Source organism: Camellia sinensis, chromosome 9, assembly GCF_055761805.1.
Source record: "Camellia sinensis isolate YWXY chromosome 9, ASM5576180v1, whole genome shotgun sequence".
NCBI classification, from domain to species: domain Eukaryota; kingdom Viridiplantae; phylum Streptophyta; class Magnoliopsida; order Ericales; family Theaceae; genus Camellia; species Camellia sinensis.
Genome location: NC_138969.1, coordinates 5314365 through 5338748, shown reverse-complemented (window position 1 = coordinate 5338748; position 24384 = coordinate 5314365). Strand labels below are relative to the sequence as shown.

General features: G+C 32.1%; 1 protein-coding gene and 1 long non-coding RNA gene across 5 annotated transcripts; one reads left to right on the top strand and one right to left on the bottom strand.

The window, feature by feature from the left end:
* Positions 1–382: 382 nt before the first annotated feature.
* LOC145798465 (uncharacterized) lies at positions 383–8223 on the bottom strand. Of its 4 annotated transcripts, none has more exons than XM_082886039.1 (6): positions 8034–8223; positions 6853–6993; positions 6011–6490; positions 4693–4842; positions 2162–2604; positions 383–1265 (listed from the first exon to the last, which is right to left on the bottom strand). In XM_082886039.1, exons 4-6 carry the CDS (start codon positions 4715–4717, stop codon positions 651–653), a joined length of 1083 nt encoding a protein of 360 aa, XP_082742165.1. In that variant the 5' UTR covers positions 4718–4842; positions 6011–6490; positions 6853–6993; positions 8034–8223; the 3' UTR covers positions 383–650. The 4 variants fall into 4 exon arrangements, with proteins under 4 accessions (XP_082742165.1, XP_082742164.1, XP_082742163.1 ...); XM_082886038.1 differs by lacking the exon at positions 8034–8223 and adding an exon at positions 7243–7591; XM_082886037.1 differs by lacking the exon at positions 8034–8223 and having other exon boundaries at positions 6853–7591.
* A 12749-nt stretch (positions 8224–20972) lies between these two features.
* LOC145799024 (uncharacterized) lies at positions 20973–23007 on the top strand. The gene is made up of 3 exons (XR_014341011.1): positions 20973–21036; positions 21497–21739; positions 22300–23007. It is a non-coding gene; the product is annotated as an uncharacterized LOC145799024 (long non-coding RNA).
* The last annotated feature ends 1377 nt before the right edge of the window (positions 23008–24384 follow it).

Genomic DNA, 24384 nt, shown 5'->3' with positions numbered 1-24384 from the left:
AAATAAATTAAGTATATAATTTACGTTACTTCAATTTTTAAGTATTTCTGAATTTTAAATATGTTATGTCACTGTTGAGGTGTATCTTCATCACTCACCAATCTCACCCTATTATCGCCACGTGCCAAAATGGGAAACCAAATAGAAAAAACTGTAAAATTTAAGTGGGATAAAATATAATTTACTCAAAAAAAAAAAAAAAAAAATTCTGAAAACTCAAGCAAGGCTAATTAAACAACTCAATATGATCAAGGGTCTTTACAAAATGGCTAAGAGACAATAATACGTTTCAGATGGAAGATTTAACATTATAACTTATAAAATATAGAATCTTTCATAATTTTTTTGGGTAAATTAAAATTTCATAACACAAACAACGCGGTACAAACAAATTGTAACAAGGTTCCAAATAGAAACATACACATCGAGAAAACAAACAAAAATCTGAGAAATACTTTGCCCTCACAACTAAAAAAAGGAAACAAACACAATTACTGAAACAATCAACTAAAAGTGTCCCAAGAGGTGACAATTCTCTTGAGAAAACAAAAACAAAAACAATCACAATAGAAGTACTATTCAAAATTAAAATACACAACTCATGATCCACAACTGCAAGTAGACACTACTTATATATGACTTGGATTATGCTAGTAGAGCATATGTTTCCTTGGCTGAAACAATAACCTGGAACCGTAGGTTGAATGGATCACATCTGCCAAAAGAGGATATTGGAGGGTAGCAAACAAAATGATAGGCACGCAGGCAAACAAGGCAACGGCGATTGGTACCCATACTGTATAACGGTCAAAAACAATGAAAAATGTCGCACCAAAAGCTACCATCATGGTAGTTATGGAGACGAAGAGTGCCGTGAGTCCAATCATGAGCTTAAAGGGCAATGATTCCAAGAAATCATTTTCAGCATAGCGTGAGGTGAGTATAGATAAGAACATGAGTATTGAAGTGGAAGAGGTGACTAATGCTATGGCATCTGATATTGCAAAAACCATGAAAGAACTATCCTTTCGAAACATTGGGATTCCTGTATTGTTATCATTGCCGCCTGGTACAGTAAAAGCTGCAGCAAACATTACGGTGGCTATAAGTGTTGCAACAACCATAGACTGGGAGGCGGTGTTCTTCATCCATGCCTCCCCTTTCTCAACTAAGTTTTTGTGCTCCTCAGTAAATAAAGCTTGAGGTGTTTTGCCTTTTGAGATTTTCTTTTCTACATATGAAGGTTGCATAATCTTTTCCACCTCCTGCAAGGACAAAAATGATAGATGTTACCCTTTCACTAAGCGGACAAAAATAAAAAGAGAGAAAAGGTAGAGTTATGCTATTCAAACTAACAAACTTTACAAACTACCACTTGTTGCTCTGATCACACTATTTTAGTGGGTCCTGTTTTAAATTCATAAATTTTTTTTTTTAATCTTTTTTTATCCACAAAAAGAAAGTAAAATTTTATTGGAGATAATAAAACACAACAAAAATGGGGAAAGAGAGAAGGTAAGAAACTGACGAGTAGAATAGCACTAGGTCATCTACACCTTACAACGAACAAAAACCAGCAAAATTTCTATTACTGTATGCCACGTCTGTGAGTAAGGAAAAATTTGTAAACTTTCTTAGTTTTGAGTTTTATAGTATTTTCTGAGAAGAAAATAGAAGGTAAGAGCGATAAACAAATTTTCGAACAATTGAAATGAGCATTCATTAAATCTTTCAGGACCATGACCATCACATTGACAAGGGACCATATTATGAAAAACTATAAAAATCAATTATTATGAAAATAGAATCTTTAAAACATTACAGCAATAAAGTTTGTTAGAGAAGGGCACAATAATGAAGTATAATCTGATTGACTTCTCATTTGAAATAACAAACAAAACCTATGCTAGAAACAAGAAGCTATTAGTGGCCTTTTTGCTCTTCATCATGATTCGTTCTTTGATGAACTATGATTTTATTCCCCAATGATATGGTTAGTCCATTGCAAACCCACCAAATTCAAGTGCCAATGTGGATGTCATGTTGGACTTAAAGAGTTCAATCATGTTTTTAGAAAAATATTGCCAACAGTAAAATTAGTTATGTAAAGCACTAGGAAAAATCAAAAATTTGAAATAACTAACCGAGTAGAAACATTTACCTTAAACCACACTAGCTCTCTTTGCATTTGAAGAGCTGCCCCTGACACAATATTAAGTTGATTTGGGGGTGCTATCTTCGCAGCCAAATGCAACATATTATTACGATCTTCATCTCTATATGCAGTAATTAAATCCTTAATCGAGCCTATCTCATATAAAATATTGAATATTCCTGCATGACGATGTAAAACGGCAACATGAAATATGCTTTGGTTCTGGCTATTTACTTTCCATATCAAATCAGGATAAGCTTCAATAAGCTCAATCAAGAACTTGGTGTTTCCATGCTCTGCCGCAACAAAGAGAAGTCGTGAAGGGCTTCGGATCAAGTCCGAAATCTCTGAATCATCTTGCTTTATCACCATTTTCCATAACAATCTAACTAGTTCAAATGCTTGGGCTTGCTTCAGACTTTTGTCATGTCCTACCTTCCTACCTGGAACTGAGAACAAAGCATTTCACCTGATCATGAATTTTCTAGAGAAAATTATTCAATAAAAACAGCAATAACAACCCACTAATTATTAGCAGTTTGAAGAATGTTTAAAATAAGAGCAAGAGAAGGCTCAAAAAGAGCAATTGGTACAATCTTCATATCATTTCCAAACATAAAAACAATATAATTATAAAATAAAACTTATTTTTCGTTTATTCTTTATAAAGTTGTGTTTTTCTACCAATAGTGGTTGACACAATCTTCATCATGGTTCTAAATCGTAGTATTGGGAGATGAATCAACAACAGTTTTGGTGTAACGGTATGAGAAGTACTGAGTGATATGTATTGAGAATCAGGTGATGTGGTTGTGAATTTCCAAAACTTAATGACATGCATTTTTCTTACTCTCTCAAGTTCAAATCTTGACATTTTAATCAGTATTATGATAGAGTAGCATTTTTTACTGTCTGGTAATCTACATGAAATTTAATTTATTCGTCATGATCTTTGATTTTCATCGAGAATACCTTGTTCTATTTACAAGAGAAATTTTTACCACAATACTTTCTTAAATAACAATGGTATGTTCCTTCTCACCCCATCTTGAACTTCTTAGAGAGATCTCAACAAGCGCCCACATGATGCAATCAATAGTAGGGGTGTACACAGTCTGGATTGATTCGGTTCTGAGAAAATCCAAGAACCGAACCAAACCAATCCTAATAGTTCTGTGATTTTGAGAACCAAACCAAACTATTACACTTGTAAAACCGGACCAGAACCAAACCAAAATAACGGTTAAGTTGCGGTTTGGTTCACGGTTCCAAAAATTTCTATTTACAAGAATAAATTGTTAATATTAGCAAAATAATTACTCAAACTGATTATATTTAACTCATGATTAATAAATAAAAATATTAAGGCATTACTCAACATTACATATATATATCATCCTAATATCATTAAAATTACAAAAAGCCAATTAATAAAAATAAAACTTGATATGATAATATTAAATATTATATATATATATATCTTATTAAATAACACTTACGCATTGTTCAAGGACTGCTGTTATTACTAAATATTATATATATATCTATATATATTTTTTAAAATTCGGTTCGGTTCGGTCCAATTCGGTTTGAACCGTGGTTTTTTCATAAAATCCATTAACCGAACCGTTTTTACGGTTCTCAATATTTCTTGAACCAAAACTGAACCGGTTCTTAATAGAACCGAACCAAACCAAACCGTACGGTTCGGTCTAGTTCGGTTCGGATTACCGATTTGAACGGATTTTTGAACAGCCCCAATCAATAGGTCCAGTATTTGATGGCTTCAAATGAAGATTCCAAAGCTCAACACATCAAAAGACAATCAGGAATTGGGAAAGAGGATACCATCATATATTAAATTCTTGTATGCAAACTATGAGGAGCCAACTCACTTAAAGTGAATGATCATGTAGGTCAAGCAGCTAAGGGAGTAACAAGTTAGGTATGATAGAAAGGTGTAAATCCTCCAAAATTATAAACTTATCAAATAAAGTATTTAAACGAAACAATATTCATAGGTGGAAAATTAGAAATTGGGGAAATGATGAAGTGTAGGAAGTAGAAACTATTTTAATCAGATCCATATGTAAATTTTCCAAAGGTCAAGAATTATGCACTACAACAAAAGCATTTATCAGAAAATGCAATTTATTCAATGGAGCCAATGACCTCTTTTAGTAAGTTTCAAAAGATAATATAATATTGTTGTCAAGATGTAGGCTGGGAAATATCATTTTGTACAATATGAAGTAGTAGACTCCATATTATACATAGGTGTGCTTCAAGTGTTCTCAATTGCTTCAGATCATTTTGTTCTGTATTTTTTTTTGGATAAATACTTCCCCGACCACTCCAAACTGAAAGAATCATTACTTATTTTTTACCGAGTCTAAACTCGCAATTTACTAGTCCTTTTCCATCAAGTTATCTGATGGAGCCTAGGCTTGTAAGAGAATGTCCCCCCCATTGAGCAGATCTATTCATGAGAAGCTAATAAAATACATGGATGAGAAGAGATGATTGGAGAAACTAACATGTGTTGATGAATCTTTTCCACATGCTAACCCGACTTCCACCAGTAAATGCTGAAGGTTTTCGAGCCAGTACATGCAATGCTGTCTCATCATTCCCATCTCGAGCCACTGCCAGCTGTGGGTGGTGTTTCAATATGTCCAATGCTACATCTACACAATTTAACAATACATATAATAGTTACACAACAAGAAGATGCAAAAGTTGTTTAGTCTTATTTCATTTAGCTATTTTTATTTTATTTAGTTAATTGTTTATTTTTTTTAAAAAAAATTCTTATTATTATTTTCTCTTTTCTTTTTTGGGAAATCTTGTCATAGTTTGTTTTATTTAGTGGAAAGCCATCTTCTTTTCCTTGTGTTTGACCAAAAAGCATTGAAGTGGAATAAGTGCATCCACCATTTTGCTAAACCAAAGGACAATGGGTCAGCAAGTTTTGTGTGTGTATGTGTGTGTGTGTGTGTTTTTTTTTTCAAAAGAAAGGTTTCACAACTATAAGATGAAAAGAAGTGTTGTATTTTTGTTGTGCCCACTTGTGTTTGATTGAAAAGAAATTATGGACACGATTTACTGTTGAATACTTCTAGCATTCTTCTAAACCAAAATATGACCGAATAAATTAAAAAATAAAAAAACGAGCCAATTTTGGCCTAAGAGAACAAGCAAAATGAAATGGCATGCTGTATTTCACCTACCTAATTAGAATTTAGGTTTTGCTAAAGATTCTCCAACCATTTAGGTTATTTGTATTTACTTCTTTCTGGCATGTACAATTTTTAGGATTCACACCAATAATGTATCGATTTTACCCTCAAATTTTTCACATTGTGTCAATGTAGTCCAATTGATAACGCCCTTCTAAAAATTGAATTGAAATTAATGCACAAAATAGTCCATTCACTCTCCTCAAAATGATTGAGGGGTTGGTGTCCAATTTGAAATGGTTCATTCCCTTTTGAATGGATCATTTTACCCTTGACTTTTGTTCAATTTCTTAACCAGTATTATCAATTGGATTAAATTGACACAATGTGAAAATATTAAAGGGTGTAAAATTCATACAATTAGAACTATAGAGACCAAAATTGACACAACAGTCGAATTAAAAAGACCACATATAACTTTCCCTAATTTTTCTTGTCCTTCATTGTTCCAATATATTTGTCAATCCATTAAATGATGGAAGGGAGTATTTTATGATGACAAGAAATGGGTTGGAGTTTGTTGCACTAAAAAATTGATGCATATCTTAATCAAGAAGTGACTCAAAGCAACTTTTTTTAGGCTGGCTGAAAAGAAAAGGTTTGAATATTTACTTACCCTACAAATCTGTGCTAACACAGGTATTGAGTATCCCAATTCGATCCTCGTCTGACAAATCTTCACTCTTAGTCTTTTGGTAGAGATACCATACCATGTCACTATGTCCTAACAAAGCAGCCATATACAGTGGTGTCATTCCCTGGCTACCACGGATCATTGGCAATCGTTCATTCTTGTTAATCATCACTTCAGCAATTCTCACAGTTCCAGCAGCAGCCGCAAAACATGGGGCAGTGTTCCCATTACTGTTTTGAAGTTCCAAGTCTTCAGGATTCATCAGTCCCACCAACTCCTCCACAAAGTGAATGCGCTTCGCGGCTGCTGCAATGTGAAGTGCAGTTTCCCACCCTTTTGTGATACTAGAACGTATCACAGTTGGAAATATTTCTATGACGCCATTAGCAGCTTTCCAGTCACCCTTCAAAGCAGCTTGGTAGAGGGGTAGACATATGGCAAGATACTGATCCCTAGCTTCTCCTGTGTAAAATTTGAAGCACATATCATCGTATCCAATTTTCCAAAACTTAATATCACAATTAACCAAAAATTAAGTCAAATAAACAAAAAAGCAGAGATAATGAAATCATTTTATGGCATAACTAAAAATTGGTCATTAAGATAACTACGACATAAACCCGCTTTTCTCGCCCTATTTTCAAGAAAATGCTAATCATACAAGATTTTTATAACAGGGACATTTTTATTCTTAATGATCAAACAAATGTTGTATGCCTTGTCATTTGTTTTACATAAAATACGAAGTTCATGGATACATAGTAGGATTTACCTCACTAAACACACACCTGAAAAAACAATGGGGAGAGAGAGAGAGAGCTTACGAGAGAGTAGATCACAAGAAGGAGCAATCAGCTGAGGTGAAGTTACAACCTGAATTTCAGGTCCATTTTGTATTCCCCCTTCCATTGGTGTGCCCTCTTCCATCAAATGCACACTACTACTTCACAGCTTTGCACTTAAATCTTTTGTGTAAAAGAATGAGACCAAATGTGAAATAATGGAAGCTTATACATATACAGATACATAAATGTATTTAGCACATTTATTAAATATAAATTATGCTGGAACAAATGATAAAACAATAATTACATATATATATATATATATAAATGTTGTCAGCACTGTACACAGGTGCAATTTGTGTAATTGCAATGCTCAAACACCATCAAAATTTTATTTTATTTTTTATTTTTGCAGAGATGAATAAAAACCTGAAGTGAACATTGTCAAATTCACTACAGAGGCTTTTTGCATCAGATTTATCTCTAATTCCAGCCCTCTCCTCCTGTGTACTTTGTGGAAATGCCTCAATTTGGTGCTCTGTTTTTTGCCTCAATTTCATCATTTTGAATAGTTCTGGTTGGGTTTTTGATGGTGCAGCAGACTGCTTTTGTAATGAACTCTCTACCTCTCTCCTCTTCTTAATTCTCTCTCTCTCTCTCTCTGGGTCGGAAAACAAACAGACCCTAAACCCCCCTCCAGCGCAGCGCCTCCCGCCACCCACCACCGTTGCCACTGCGCAGCCTCCGAAGGTGACGGCGGAAGAGAGAGAGGCAGAGACAGTGGTTAAGTTATGATGTGTAATTCACCCGGTTTAATTTGTTTTTTATTTTTCATTTTTTTACCAAATTATTTTTTATTTTTATAAAAAAAAAAAAAAATTGAATACTAAATAACATAATTAAAAATGTCATACAAATTAATAAGTTTTTGTTACCGATTGATTATTGTGCCTCCTTATCCGGTATGTTTGAATTATAAATTTTTGTTTAAGTTTTATTTTGTTCATATTTTTCTTTAAAAAAAAATTTATACTTGAATCCACAATTCAAATGGTAGTCTTATTCTATATGTTTAGAAAACTTACAAATATTACACATTATTTGTTACATGTATTTTTTAACAAAATGTTTAATTTTTTTAACTTTTTAATATGTATTCTAAGAATAATATTATCAAAATTTTAAGTATAAATATAAATTAATTAAGAGTCAATAATTACCTCAATTAATGATGATCCAAAGTTTTCTTCGATACTAGTTGATAAGCAAAGAAACTCCCACCTTGCTAAAACATCTCAAAGAGCGTTAATTGTCGAGAACAATGAACCACAACAATGGCAAGAATTAGTTGATGGAATGAAGGTACAAAAAAGATTTGTAGATGCCAAAAGATAAATGAATTAGGCATACAAAAACATATAGAAGGAGACCTCATGTCTTAAGCTAGTCAACCAAAAAAAAAAAAGCTAGTCAACAAGAAATTATTAAAAAAATTTGTATTAGTTGTTTAATCTCTCACTAAACCAAAAAACTATGGATGTTTTATATGTAGAGTATGATAAATTATGCTAACTTTTTTTTTCACGTTTGAAAAATATAGTAAATTTTATAATTTTGACATAATTATACAATTTTTTTTTATAATAAAGTTAAAAAGACTTTCAAATACAAACAGTATGAAAATATAAAAATGAATAAATTTTCAATGTAAAAAAAATGATGACAACATAATTTTTTTTTTCCCATTTATATAAGTAATGAAATATTAATAAAAATATGATTAAGTGTTAAATGAATTAAAATCTTAACATATAATTATGCCAAAGTGAAAAAACTTTTTCAAACCTTAAGAAAAGTTAATGTAATTTATACCTTTAAAGTAACAACAATGATTCATCCCCCCTTTTCCCCCACCCCCTTTGACCCCCTCTCTCTCTCATTGGTTACTTTTTCTTTTTCTTTTTCTTTTTTTCCCTGCTCCTCCAATCACCACCCACCACGTGACAAAGAGGGGTGAGGGGGTGACCCCCAAAAGGGGGTCCCAAGCATTATTCTTAAAGTAAACTATGTCAAGAGTCCTTGAACTTTGTATTTTTTTTTACGATTAAACTCTTTGACTACGGGGTGGTTTAGAGTGTCCTAAATAAGTATATTTTTTAACTTTTTAAACTAAAAAATTTAGGAAAAAAATGGTTGTTTGGGATAATTTTTTTGACTTTTTATTAAAAAAAAATATGTATTAAAAAATTGTATAAATTAGTGTATAGGAGAAGATTGAGATGGAATAGGCGGTACTGTAAGATAATTCAAGACAGTGTGTGGAGAGTGCAGCTTGGGATATGATTCCCTACTTTTCGGGCATTGAATTGGAGGTGTTGTTCGGCCCGTAGAGGCCCACTACGGGTCTTGTTTTGCTAATCAAAACCGTTCAATATGTAGAACTCGTCGAGTACTATATGCTTGTAAAAAAACACGTTGATTGGATATCGATAGTTATCTAATCGAATTAGTTTTTTTTAATCGTTAACTATAACACCATCTATTTTATAAATTTTAACTGATTTGATCATATATTTACCGATATTCGATCTACGTGATTTTTTACAAGCATATAGTACTCGACGAGTTCTACACATTCAACGATTCAGATTATTAAAATGGGAACTGTGATGGGCCCCTACGGACCGAACAGTACCGTGTTATTTGTGCACTTAAATAAGTGCAATTTTTCCAAAAAGGCAGCTTCGCCTGTGCGACGGCAGAGTTGTCTGAAATGTAATTATGTGTTAAATTAATTTTTTAATACTTTTTTTTGATGAATAGTGATAACTTTTAACTTTTTAAGTAACTTTTTAATTTTTTGTATTTTTTAAGACATGCCAAACCAGACCTAAGTTTTTGGTCAATAAGCTAATTAACTTTTTAAATGTGGAGATACATTTTAACGTAGTCATCATTACATTTTATTTTTATTTAGGATAAATTATAAATCTATTTTCTGAGATTTACTTAAAGTACAAATTGTCTCATGTGATTTGAAAAATTACAAATATTTCTCGTTAGAATTTTTTATTTAACAGAACTAATTAAAAAAATAAAATTCATAATTGATCTCCTATACAATAATAAAATTACCTAAATTATTAATTGAAACATATTTTTAACATCATTAAAAACTATTAATTGACTTGATAATTTATTAATAAAATAGACGATTTATTATGAAATTAGAAACTTTAGAGGATGAAATATAATTTTCATAACGATAGAGGGCGATTCATATTTTAATCAAACTTTAGGGGTGTATCTGTAATTTATGCTATTATTTAAATGAGTCAAACACTATTAGGGATGGGCACGAATCGGTTGCGGCCACGGAATCTCCAATCCGTCATCCATCCGCCAGATTGGCGGATTGAAAAAAATCAATCTGCATCTGTTCGCCAATCCGGCGGATGTGAATTGAGCGGATTGGCGGATGAATGCGAATCCTTTTGGCGATTTAAAATTTTATAAATTTTTAACATAATTCAACTCGTGCACTTCCTAAAAAAAAAAAAGTATTACAGTCATTGACTTAAAAAAGTATTACAATCACTGTATGGCCCCGTTTGGTAGAGTTGTGGGAAAGTGATTATAGCTTATAGTTTAACATTTTATAGCTTATAACTGTGAACATAAGCTGATTTTTTACTTATAAATTAAGCTTCTCCTCCCCCCACTCAAAGAATAAGTTGATTTTTAACTTACAAAAAGCTATAAGCTGCATTATTAAGCTGAACCAAACACATCAAAATAGCTTAAATTAAGCTAAAAGCTGAAATAAGTTGTAAATAAGCCCTACCAAACAGGGCCTATGTCTCATCCAAAGAAAGAAAGTTTAAAATTTTAGAATATTACAATCACTGCATGTCTCATCCACATAAAGTATTGCAATATGTGATTCTTAAAATATAAAACAATTCAAACCACCCAAATTATGAACACAGCAGTAGTAGAGATTGTATGTCTCTATATTGTTACATCTATATCTGTTTTTGAAAACAAAAACCAATCAGCATATATCATCTTTTTTATTTATTATTTTTAGAATTAGATTTAAACACCAAAAAATATAGATAAATAATACATTTATTCTTTTAATTCAAAAAATATATTCAAGTTGAAAACTCTTTTTCAACATAATATATTCAACAGAATTTTTAAACTCTTTTTTAATTGAAAATACAAACAGAATATTCAAACAAATTGAAAATACAAAGTTTTACAAATTACTAAGAGTGTCTGCGGTTTCACGGTTCGATTGCGGCAAAATGAATCTCAAATCTGTCATCCGTCCAAAACAAGGTGGATTGAAAAAAAATCAATCCATAACCGTTCGCTCATTGTCACACATTCATTCAAAATGTGACGGATTGGTTCAATTTAGTCGGTTTAGACAGATCGGAATATTTGTTACTCATTCCTAAACACTGGGGGTGAGCAGTGGATATAACTATCCGCCTAAACCAACCAAATCGAACCGGTCCGTCGCATTTTGGGCGGATGCGTGATGCCGAGCGGATGGTTGCGGATTGATTTTTTTTCAATTCGCCTAGTTTTGGACGGATGACGAATTTGAGGTATCTTTGTCCACAATCGAACCGCTAAATCACGAACACCCCTAGTAATTTGTAAGATTTTGTATTTTCAATTTGTTTAGATATTCTGTTTGTGTTTTCAATTGAAAAATAGTTTAAATATTCTGTTGAATATGTTCTGTTAAAAAAGAGTTTTCAACCTGAATATATTTTTTGAATTGAAAAAAATAAATGTATTAGTTATGTATATTTTTTGATTTTTAAATCTAACTCTAAAAATAATAAATAAATAAATGATATATGCTGGTTGGTTTTGTTTTAAAAAGCAAATATAGATGTAACAATATAAAGGCATACAATCTCTACTACTGCTCTATTCATTGTTTTTATATTTTAAGAACCACATATTATAATACTTTATGTGGATGAGGCATGTTGTGATTGTAATATATGAATGAAGCATGCAGTGATTGTAATATTCTAAAGTTTCAAACTTTCTTTCTTTGGATGAGGCATGCAGTGATTGTAATACTTTTTTAAAGTTATTGACTGTAATATTTTATTTTATTTTATTTTTTGAGGAAGTGAACAAGTTGAATTTTTATAAAATTTTAAACTGCCAAACCGATTCGCATCCATCCGCCAATCCGCTCAATCCACATCTGCTGGATTGGCAGACGGATACGGATTAATTTTCTTCAAACCGTCAATCTGATGGACAGATAACAGATTTGAGGTTCTGTGGCTGCAATCGACCCACGCCGACCCTTATTAAACGCTATATAGTATTTACATAATTTTTTTTAATGATTTTCAAAAATATATAGATAAAGGAACATTCCAACAAACTCCTTGTCTTCATCCTGACAAATATGCTGGCGGCCACATATAATTGTTGGTTACTTTAATAAATAATATATAATTAATAGCCATGTGGAAAAATAAGAAGTGAAAAGAAAAAGACAAAATAAGAAAAGTTGCAGTGTCAAATTATAATAAAATAAAAAGAAGAGAACATTGATGTAGAAATTTAGAAAGGAAGCGAAAAAAAAAAAACAGGAGTATAGTCGTTGGTTATTATAATTGTTGGCCTTTTGGCTTTTGAAGGTTATTATTGTAATTGCGAGTGTGTCAGCAAGGATCAATCAGTTCTCACAGAAATTTAATTGCCAACTAATTATCAGACGATTGTGTTTTAGTTCTCTAAGCCTCAATGAAGAGGACTTTTACTGGTGGCTTGATTTAGGAGAATTAAGCAAAATATCAATCAAATAAAGAACAACTTAAGCATTTTCATTAGAATGAAAAAACTTACAATGATTCAAACTCAGCCTCGTAGAAGGTTTACAGTGACAATCTACTTGAAACTACTCCTATGAATGAAGTGTAGTGCAGAATTTAAAGTACTAGAATGTAAAGAATAGGAAATGTAAAACTAAGTAAAGTAGAATAAGACTGGTTTTTTGGATCTGAGTCTGGGGGTTTTTCTGGGGCCTTCTTTGCTATTTATACTGCTCAAGGATGACCATCGAATTGTATTTCCAACCGTCGAACTGCTCCTCCATGATCGCTGATCATGTTACCTCAAGATTGGCTCCATTATGCCATTATTTGCAGTTGGGTTTCCCTCCTAAATTTGAATTTTGAATGAGAGTAACCGCTGATGCCACATCACCTTGCATCTCTTTGTTGATCCACTGCTACTCAGATCTCGTAATAACCAATACTAACTGCCACGTGTATGATCAGGATCGAAGACTTGAATAGTCTTCCTATATTACCTTTATTTTGCCACGCGTCAAATTGTAATTGGCTTGTACAAAATATGTAGCCAACATTACCCCCCGCACTAATATACCCAATATTTTGTGATATTAGTGGATCAAGGTCTTTTTCCCACGTCTTAGAACGTGCATGGGTTTTGCATTTTCCCAGAAATGCAACTATCATTTACTATCTGCATTAAACTCTCCTTCAATCTTTTGAACACCCCCACTACCTTAGCATTCGAACAGACTGATACATTTTATGGCCTAATCAATTTTCTCCTCCAATGATTGAGCACACGAAGAGTCATATGACGATGTTGTTCCTCCTCGAAAGAACCTCTATGCATTAATTAGCCACCTTTACCCACCTTTCTATATTCAGGTCATGGATGCCTTTGCAAATTATCAACCCTTAGACTTCGAACATATTGCCCTTAATCCTTCGATTCAGAAACTCACAAATATGGACATGGGAAGTTCTTCTTCTAACTCACCCTTGGACTACGAACAAACTGCTCTCAATCTTTTGATTCAGAAAGTTGCAAATATGGACATGGGAAGTTCTTCTTCACAACCCTCTGCATGGGACAAGGCTGCGACTTCTTCCTCTTCTAGGGCTTCCGACTGGACAAGCTGGTCAAAACTTGAGGCCTGTGATCTGAGAGAACGAATTAACCATCACTTTGTCGAATTTACTGAACCTTTAGAATTTACTGGGAAGTTCTTCTTCTGACTCACCATTGGACTACGAACAAACTGCTCTCAATATTTTGATTCAGAAAGTTACAAATATGGACATGGGGAGTTCTTCTTCACAACCCTCTGCATGGGACAAGGCTGCGACTTCTTCCTCTTCTGGGGCTTCCGACTGGACAAGCTGGTCAAAACCTCAAGCTGGTCAAAACCTACACGTAAGTCCCCCAACTTCCTTTGATAATCATAATTCGTATTATTTACAATTTGGGTAAATTATACTGACACGCCCTGAGGTTTCTGTTTAATACAGATCTCCCCTCGTGTTTGAAAAATTACATTTCCCTCCCCGAGGTTTGTAATCTCATTACAAATTGTTCCCTAGATTGCTAATGTCATGCTCTAAAATTTTCTAAATGACCATTTTGTCCCTTTCCCTACCATTTATTCTTCCTATCAACATGACTACATTCTACAATTTTCCATCATTAAATTCTACCTAAACATATCCTTATTGAGTGATGATATACAAACATAAATTTTATATAAAATTTTCAAGCATAATGATGTAACTTAATGGTGACATTTCACTTTAAAATAAAACACCCATAAATATAATTTATATTTACAATAATATCACTATTATAACATTTTTATGATATTTTTTGTATAAAATTTTATGTACAAATAGAATTTTTCATTTTTATTTCCACCACCATTTTTTTCTGGTCTATTCACACACATTTATTATAGTATTACCAAACACAGTCATTCATATTTATTACAGTATTATTGAATTTTTGTATTTTTGTATTTAGTGAATTTAAAAAAAAATCACAAAAATATTATACTTCTTAAGTATATCTAGATTAGTAGTATCTAAAAAATAAAAAATAAAATAAAAATTGCTTAAAATATTAAAAAAAATTCAGTAAAAATAAAAATATACGAATAATGAAAAAATTAAATTTTTTGTATGAGTTACCAAAGAAAATGATTTTTATTTTTCTTGAAATGACATAAACAAAATATTAGTATTATTTTATTATTTTATATGTATAAAGACTAAGGGACAAATATGTCATTTTAATCTAACAGGAGGATAAGTGTAACTTTTTAAACGTGAGGGAGAGATCTATATTAAAGAGAAATCTCAAGAGTGTCAATGTAATTTGCCCTTAAAATTTTAAGCACTTTCTAAGAGCATCTCCAATGGTTCACTTTTTTTTCATCAAATCTGAATAAAAAAAGGATCATTTTCTCAATTTGATATTAGCTGCTCCAATGGTTGTTATCAAAGGCAGGGGTCGGCCAACGGGTCAACCGGCCAATCGACCGGTAAAACAAAAAAAAATATATTTTTTTCTTTTTGAACTTGTTTGAACCTACCTATTTGAACTGTTTGAACCTTTTTTCGATCGACCGGTTGGTCGACCGGGCGAATGACTGGTTGGTCGACCGGTGGGCCCATTTGCAATGTTACAGCACAGTGAATTTGTGAAAGCTCATGAAGATTCTCAGTTTGTTGAAAAATTTGTTCCGTTCTCAGTTTGATATCAGTTTGGTAAAACTATTAGAGCAAAAAAAGTGACTTCTTTCATCAAATTCAAATTTGATATTAAATCTGATGCAACGTTCACTACTACAAAAATAGTTAAAGATCATACTTTGACAAACAAAAAAAGGTCTCACTTTTATTGGAAGTGTGATAATATTTATTTTTTATGTCACTTTTCAATTAAGTGTGATTATATATATATTTTTTTAATCACACCTTCTAATTAAAGTGTGATTATATATACACTACTACTTTTTAATCACACTTTTTAAACAAGTGTGATTATATATATATTTTTTAATCACACATTCTAATTAAAGTGTGATTATTTATATATTTTTTAATCACACCTTCTAATTAAAGTGTGATTATATATACACTACTACTTTTTAATCACACTTTTTAAATAGGTGTGATTATATATATATTTTTTAACCACACATTCTAATTAAAGTGTGATTATTTATATATATTTTTAATCACACCTTCTAATTAAAGTGTGATTATATATACACTACTACTTTTTAATCACACTTTTTAAATAAGTGTGATTATATATATATTTTTTATTCACATATTTTAATTAAAGTGTGATTATATATACATTATTACTTTTTAATCACACTTTTTAAATAAGTGTAATTATATATATATATATATATATATATATATATATATTTAATCACACTCCCTAAATAGGTGTGATTGTATAAAATATTTCAATTTGATTTTTATATAACATATAAAATTCCCAAATCTGCGCCTCTATTCTACCCATGAATGATAGAGACGACTCACTACTAGAAAATGAGGCTTTAGACACGGAACTTTTTCACCCATTTTTTCATCTTCCTATCTCTCTGTCTCTGTCTCTCTTCTCTCTCTCTCTCTCTCTCTCTCTCCCACTCTCACTCATCACTCTTCTCTGTCTGTCTATTTCTCTATGTCTCTATCTCTCTTATTTTTCTCTCTCACACTCATCACTCTTCTCTGTCTGCTGTCTGTCTCTCTCTCTCTTTCTCTCTGTGTCTCTCGTTCATCTCTCTTCTGTCTATTTCTCTCATCTCTCTTCTCTCTCTGTCTCTCTTCTCTTTATCTCTCTCTGTCTCTCTCTTGTTTTTCTCTTTTCGCTCTTTTTTTTTCTCTCTCTCTCTGTCTATATCTTTTCATCCATTTTTTCATCTTCGTCTCTCTCTTCTCTTTCGCTCTCTTACTCATCACTCTTTTCTTTCTATCTATCTATCTGTCTCTCTCTCTCTCACTCATCTATCTCTTCTCTCATCTCTTTTCTCTCCCTGTCTCTTCGCTCATCTCTCTTCTCTCTATCTCTCTCTGTCTCTCTCGCTTATCTCTTTTCTCTCTGTCTCTCTCTATCTTCTCTCTCTCTGTCTCTCTCGTTCATCTCTCTTCACTCTATGTCTCTCTCGCTCATCTCTCTTCTTTGTATCTCTCTCTCTGTCTCTTTCGTTCATCTCTCTTCTATCTCTATCTCTTTTTCTGTTTCTTACTCTCTATCTCTTTATCTTTTTGTCCCTCTCTCTCTCTCTCTCTCTCCCACTGTGTTCGCATTGCTCACTCTCTCCTTTCCGTCTTCTCTATTTACTGAGCTCCCTCTCGATTTATCTATCCACTACAAGAAAATGCACTTTTAGCAACCACTTTGTCTCTCTCTCGCTCATCACTCTGTCTTTATCTCTCTCTCTCTCCTCTATCTGTTTCTCACTCATCTCTCTCTCTTTTACCACTCATCTCCTTTACCACCTTCACCACTACTGCAAACGCCATTCCACTACCACCATTATTACCACTATCGCCATTTCACCTCTACGACTACCATTACTACTACCATTGCCACCACTACCACTACTGTCACTACTACTACCATTACCTCTCCTTCACCCTTGCCATTTCATCTACTCTACCACTACTGCTACCACAACTTCACCACTAATCTCCTTCGCTACCACCACTACCACCACCATCATCTCTTATCCATCACCTTCACCACTACTGCCACTACTACTACCATTACCTCTTATTCACCCTTGCCACTTCATCTACTCTACCACTACTACAACTTCACCACTAATCTCCTTCGCCGCCGCCGCCGCCGCCGCCACCACCACCACCATCATCTATTATCTACCACCTTCACCACTACTGCCACTCCCTCTCCTCTACCACAAAAAAATTAGTTCATGATTTTTAATAACAAAAAAAAAATGGGCCGTAAAAAAATATTTTTCATGGACCACAGAAAATTAACTTTTATTTTAGTGGAAAATGTTTTTCATTAAAATATTACCCCTACTTCTACTAAATAAAAAATAATAATATTTTTTTCATTAAAATAAAAATGAAACAAATAAATTGTCAATCTTAGTAACTAAAAAAAAAAAAAATTTTTTTAAAAAAATTCATTAACTACAAAAAATATATATATTTTAACAAAAAATAAATTTTTTTCACGACGGCAACCCCCGTCGCAAAAAAAAAGAAAGAAGTTAAACGACATTATTTTGTTATTTAAATTTCATTTCTGACAAAAAAAAAAATTCTTTTTTACCCCTACTTCTACCAAATAAAAAATAATAATATTTTTTTTCATTAAAATAAAAATGAAACAAATAAATTTTCAATTTTAGTAACTAAAAAAAAAAGATTTTTTTTTTAAAAATTCATTAACTACAAAAAAATATATATTTTAACAAAAAATAAATTTTTTTGACGATGGCAACCCCCGTCGCAAAAAAAAAGAAAAAAGTTAAACGACATTATTTTATTATTTAAATTTCATTTCTTACAAAAAAAAAAAATATATATATATATATATTTTATTCCCGCTCCATTCCCACTCCCTTCCCCCACCTTTTTTGTTCCATTCCCCCCCTCCCAAAACAAAAAAATCCCCAATCTCAAACCCAAAAATCCCTCATCTCTTCTTACCCCGCCTCACTCTCTCGATCGACGGCAAGCGGCAGAGGAGCAGCCGAAAGGGCAAACGAGCCCTGGCCGTTCGCCATTGCACAGCTCGCAGTCTCTTTATTGGTTTTCTATTTTCACTTCTCCATATTCTACTTTACTGTCACTAAAATCATATTCCATATATTTTGTTTTATTTCTACTACCAAAATGAGGAAATTTTGAATTTATGTTTGCTATTGCAGGACATCAGTGTTGGATGATGTTGAATTTTCCAAGTTCCACTCTGGCGTGAAGCGTGGAGATATATTGTTGGTGTTATTGGGTATCCAGGTTTGGAATACTTCACATGTTACTAATTGACCACTTGCGTTGATATTTGATTATCTTGCATTGAATATTGGAAAGAGAAAGCACCGGATGCAATTAATAATTATATCTATTGAAGTTCACGTAAACCCTTTTTGCCGCCATATCTGGACAGCAAAATGTTCATCAGATTGTGGCTCCTTGCCTAAGTATTTTTAAGTTGGTTTAACAGAGAGTGATAGTGTATGGATTTAATTGTCCATTAACTTTGATGTAAGACTAAATTGATGTTTATTTTCTTTACTAGTAGAAACTTACGTATAAAAACTATTCAACATCTTGATTAAACATTCCAGTTTGGGTGTAAAGAGGTGTCAATTTCTTTGATAGGCCATAACCTTTTGTGCCACATAGAAGTAGCTATTATAAACAAGTTAAACTCACCAGGACCAATTTCTTGACAAGGAGGGGTGAGATCCTAATTGACCTTGATTTTGTTCTTTTTTTAATCAGCAAATTGACATTTAGTCTTGGCCCTTTGAAAAGAATTGAGCTGTGAGGTCATGAGCAGGGGTGGAACAAGAAAATTTATGTTCTCTAAAGTCTTTTTGAGTTGATTTGTGTATTAAGAACTTTTGAAACTACAACATAATTAGATATATTGGCATAAAGCACAAAATATTAAGAAAGAGATATTATTGTAAAGTTAAACGTACTTTGAATTGCTCTCCTTGTTTTTAAATTTTAGATTAGTATAAATTTAATATATTTTGATGTTTAAATTGATCTAATTGTAAAATTATAGACAACTGTAATGGATTAATAAAATTACTTTCTATGATTTAATTGATGTTTATATATATATTTTTTTAAATTTAAATTTTTTTGAAAAACGTTTGTTGTTGATAAAAAATGTAAAATATAGAATTTAAGAAATTCATACAGTTGATCAAACTTGGAAAATAAAGAATTTAAGCTGAAAGGTGAGATGTTGTATTTTTGTTTATGGAAATTGAAATTGAGTATGGGGGTCATGATGACATAGAAAAACCAGAGCTATGGCCAAAAAATACATATAGACTAACATTCTCTTTCTATGCCAAACCAGTGCTGGAGCACACTAATTTGAGTCAATATCTAAGCCTACTGGTTTAGAATGAGGTAGCATCATTTATTTGCATACATACATTGTTATCAAATCGTGAATCGTTTTGCTAAAATAGTGAATAATGAATTGTAAGATTCACTTTATTTATTATATTATAATTTTATATATGTTTATAAATATAAAAGTACATAGAGTGTTTAAAATGAAATAAATATCAATAGAACTAATTTGTATATCACATTGAACAATGTATATCAGTTAATTAATGTATATCAATATAATTAATTGATCTCCTTTTATTTCTTGATGAGAGGTGAAAACGATGGTTCATGCATTATGTAAACAAAAACATAACTGAATCATAGTGAATTCCAAATTGAATCACACAATTTACTCAATTTCCGATTACCAACACGATTCTAATCGTTTGTTTGAAACTCGTATTGAATCTTGTATGAACCAAATCGTTAATCATACGAATCTAACAACCATGCTTGCATATGTTACCTATATGCAGGCTTGGACATGTTATGCTCAGTTATAAATTTATTTTATTTTCAATAGGTAAGTTAAGGATACCTCACATACGAATATCTTTATTGGAGGAATGCAATCTAAGTTACTAGGGTGTTGCCTAGGGGGGATTTTTTAGAAGTTATAATTATAGGATTTGTTGTCCTTCATACAAGATTCACACTGAATTTGATTTGTTGGAAAACTCTATCTCTTAGGTGGAAGTATTTATTTTATTATTTTAAATTAAAATCTAGAAATGTGGTGATTAGTTGTTGCGTTTGTGCAACTAAATACTCAAAAACATTGAATAATAGGAGATATTATCAGTTTAGATTCATTTGATGAAACTGTGTAGTATGCCTCCTGACATTTCTCGAAATAGATAGACCACCTAGTGGCGATGCTGCTTGTGACTATTAAAGCAGTACTATCAGATTAAAAAATCTTCATCTAGAAGATAATTACTTGAATTATCATTTGTGTAGGAGAAAATAAATCTGGGTAAATTTACAGAAGCATTGAACATGTTATCTTTAGTTTCTATTTTCTTTGGGCGATTTAGAATTGTTGATCCCTGGATTGTAGTATATCCACTGGTAATATTATTCAATTTGTGTTTTTTATTTAGTTTTTTAATTGAATTGATTATAGGAGATTAACTAGTCGGGTAGCTTTACAAAAACTTCCTGAATATATATTCTCATTTTCACATTTCTGGCCTAACAAGGTAATCTTTGGGTTGGTGAATCTGGACATGAGAATGAAAAGGTATATGGACAAGCATGCACAATACCAACTCCTAACATGGCCATAGACATATAATTACCCAATACGTTATACTTTAGAGCCATGTTAGATTTGTGTGCTTATTGGCATGAATTCATAAACCTAAAAAGTTGGAATTGGCAAGGAAAGAATTTTAGTTTAAAACAACTGAATTGTAGAATTGTAGTGCTTATATCATGTATGCAAACACGTGTGAGGGGCGTTGGAAAATACAAATTTGAAAAGATAGGTAGGTTTTCAAATTTTGGTTTCTGGAATGAACTTTCCTTTTTGGTTTTATAGTCATGGAAATATTTGAACAATTCTTGGATTGAGTTTATTGGTGGATTCCTTTTTTTTTGGCCTTCATATTTAGCAGTGTGAACATCATATTGTCTTTATACCATATTTATGTGAACATGTTCTTAGCTTTTATGCTTATATTGTCTTGGTTGTGTTTCAGGGTGAAGAAATTATTGTGGTAATTCCATGGGATGAATGGTGGGAATTGTCTCTTAAGGATGAATCCAATCCATAGGTAGTGTTGCTGCCCTTACATCCAGATGTGCGTGCTAAATTTAATTCGACTGCAGCATGGGCATATGCTCGGAGCATGGCAGGGAAGCCATATGGTTATCACAACATGATTTTTAGTTGGATTGATACCATTGCTGACAACTATCCACCACCTCTTGATGCTCACTTGGTATGCTTAAGTTTGATATTTTTCTAATATATTGTATTAAAGTTTAAACTTGGCTTTCCATGATGCATATGCCATGCTACTAAATACTGTGCATTTCTTGACTATTTTAGTAGGTTTTCTTGGTTCAGAAGCCTTCTGGTTTGATTGGATTTGGTGATATGGTTCTATTATGGTCATTGCTTTGGAATTATAATAGTTTCATTACATAGGTAACATGTGGATAGTGTGTTGAAAGTGCACATGCATATAAATGTAAACAATGGGGTTTATAAATCCTCACTATTTTGAGTGAAATTCTTTTGGCTACAGTAATAACAAATGGATGAGTAGCTTAGCACGACTTGTACTGTGCATAGTTTGCCAGAATTATTAATTTTAGGAGTCACTTTTTTCGTTCCTGTTTTATTTTTTTGTGCTTTGACAGTCATGTTCACTGTTTCATTTTTGCCGGCGAAAAAATTCTATCTACTTGATACCATCATTCATTTGCATTACATGTGAATAAATGCGAGGATGTTGAGAACTTTGCTAAATTTCTAACTGGCAGACTCTATTCACAGGTCATTTCTGTCAAGTCTATGTGGACTAGAGTGCAGCCGACATATGTTGCAAATATGTGGAATGAAGCTCTAAATAAGCGACTTGGAACTGAGGTACTTTTCCTATTCTTGAATGCAAAAAACTGTTGTGCAATGACATAGAACCCTTTCATCTTTCCCAACACGCCAACCCTTCATCACCCAGTAGCGTGACGTTGATGAGAATATGTGTATTGTTGTATTGGTAAATTACTTCCATCTTTGTGATAGGCAGTTTAAGTTTCAATGGGTATTTATCATACAAATGGGACTTTTATCCTTTGAAGTGGGATAAAGTTGAAAAAATTGTGGTGTATTTAACTACGCATGTTGGCATTAGGAAGGGGGAAATGATTGAATAATACTTGATCTGAGACTCTGAGCACAATTTTGCACCCGGATTTTTATGTTCCTTGTAGAAGGAAGCAAGGGAAACACTCCCAGTTAGGTTTGATGCGAAGCTTGTGATGGGGAGAAACTGTGTTCACTTCCAATGATCTCAACCAAAGCAAAAAAGAGATTAAAATATAGTTATAATGTTAAAACCAACTTTGTTATGGGCAACATATATTCTGAACCACGTGTTGTACAATTTAGTATGGAAAACTGAAGCATTAGTAGCTGTTTAAGTTGATGTAGGATCAACAGTATGCCTTTTAATTTCTAATAGTAGTAATTATTTTTGTGATAATAATGTATTTTCTTTATGATTTTTCATATGCTTGTGCTAGCTGTTAGCGTTTGCACTTAGTCTTTGTAGACAGACATGCATGAAATGGGTAGCTGTTTTCTCTTCTTTTTCCTCCAAAGGTGCAAAAGAAAATGCAGACTGCAATGTATGTACTCTCCCTCCCCTACCAAAAAAAAAAAAAAAAAATGAAGTAAATTCTTGAGTTTTTATTTATTTATTTATGGGTATCTAGAATTATGGTTCAACAATAATAATAATATACATTCACAAAAAGATCATACACAGGCTGTATTGAGATTTATCATTTTAAATATTGTGCTCATTAGTGACCTCCTAATTACAATGTCATTGACACTGAGTTGTTAGGGCATCTAATTGTTAACAGGGAAGTTAATTCCAAAAGGATTAAGATCAAGCAGAAATGATTAATGTTCATATTTTGGTTTGCTGAATTAACTTTTTAGTTTATTCATATGAATCAACGGTTTCTGGATTAATTTGTGTTTTCATTTTTCAGGTCAGAAATTTTTTGGAGAGATGCAAAATATGGTTCAAGAATTAAAGAACTTAGTTTTTTAAGTTTTTTCATTTTTTAATATATGTAAGCACAGTTAATTTTTTTTTATTTAATTCTTTTGTATATACTTTTGAATATTTAATTTCCATTTATGAAATATATGACGTTATTCTATTCAATATGTAGTTATGATTCAAAATATAGTATATAGTGTATATTACATTCTTCAAATGTGCATACAAAAATAATATTGATTATTTTTCAAATATGTCGAATTCTTTTTTTATCACAGATTTTATTAGTTATTAATCACACTTAAAAGATATGATCTAAATGTTATTAATCACACTTAAAAGATGTGATGTAAATATTTTTAATCACACTTAAAAGATGTAATCTAAATGTTATTAATTACACTTAAAAGGTATGATTTAAATGTTATTAATCACACTTAAAAAGTGTGATTAAAAATGAACATTTTTAATCACACTTCCAAAGATCACACTTAAAAGATGTGATTAAAATATTTTTAATCACACTTAAAAGATGTGATCTAAATATTTTTAATCACACTTTTAATCACACTCCCAAAGATCACACTTTAATAAAACTTAAAAGGTGTGATTAAATAACATACATCACACAAAAAAAAACGTGATCTTTATTTGTTTTTGTAAAGTGGTTGGAGATGGTCTAAAAGTAGGCCAAAGTATTAAGTCACGAACTTCTTACTCAAATCTGAATGTTGAATGCTCAATTTTAAATATGTTACGATTATGCCATTGTTGTGACTGTTGAGGTGTATTGTCTTCATCCCTCCTACCTTTTCACATTATCACCATTACCGCCATCACCACCA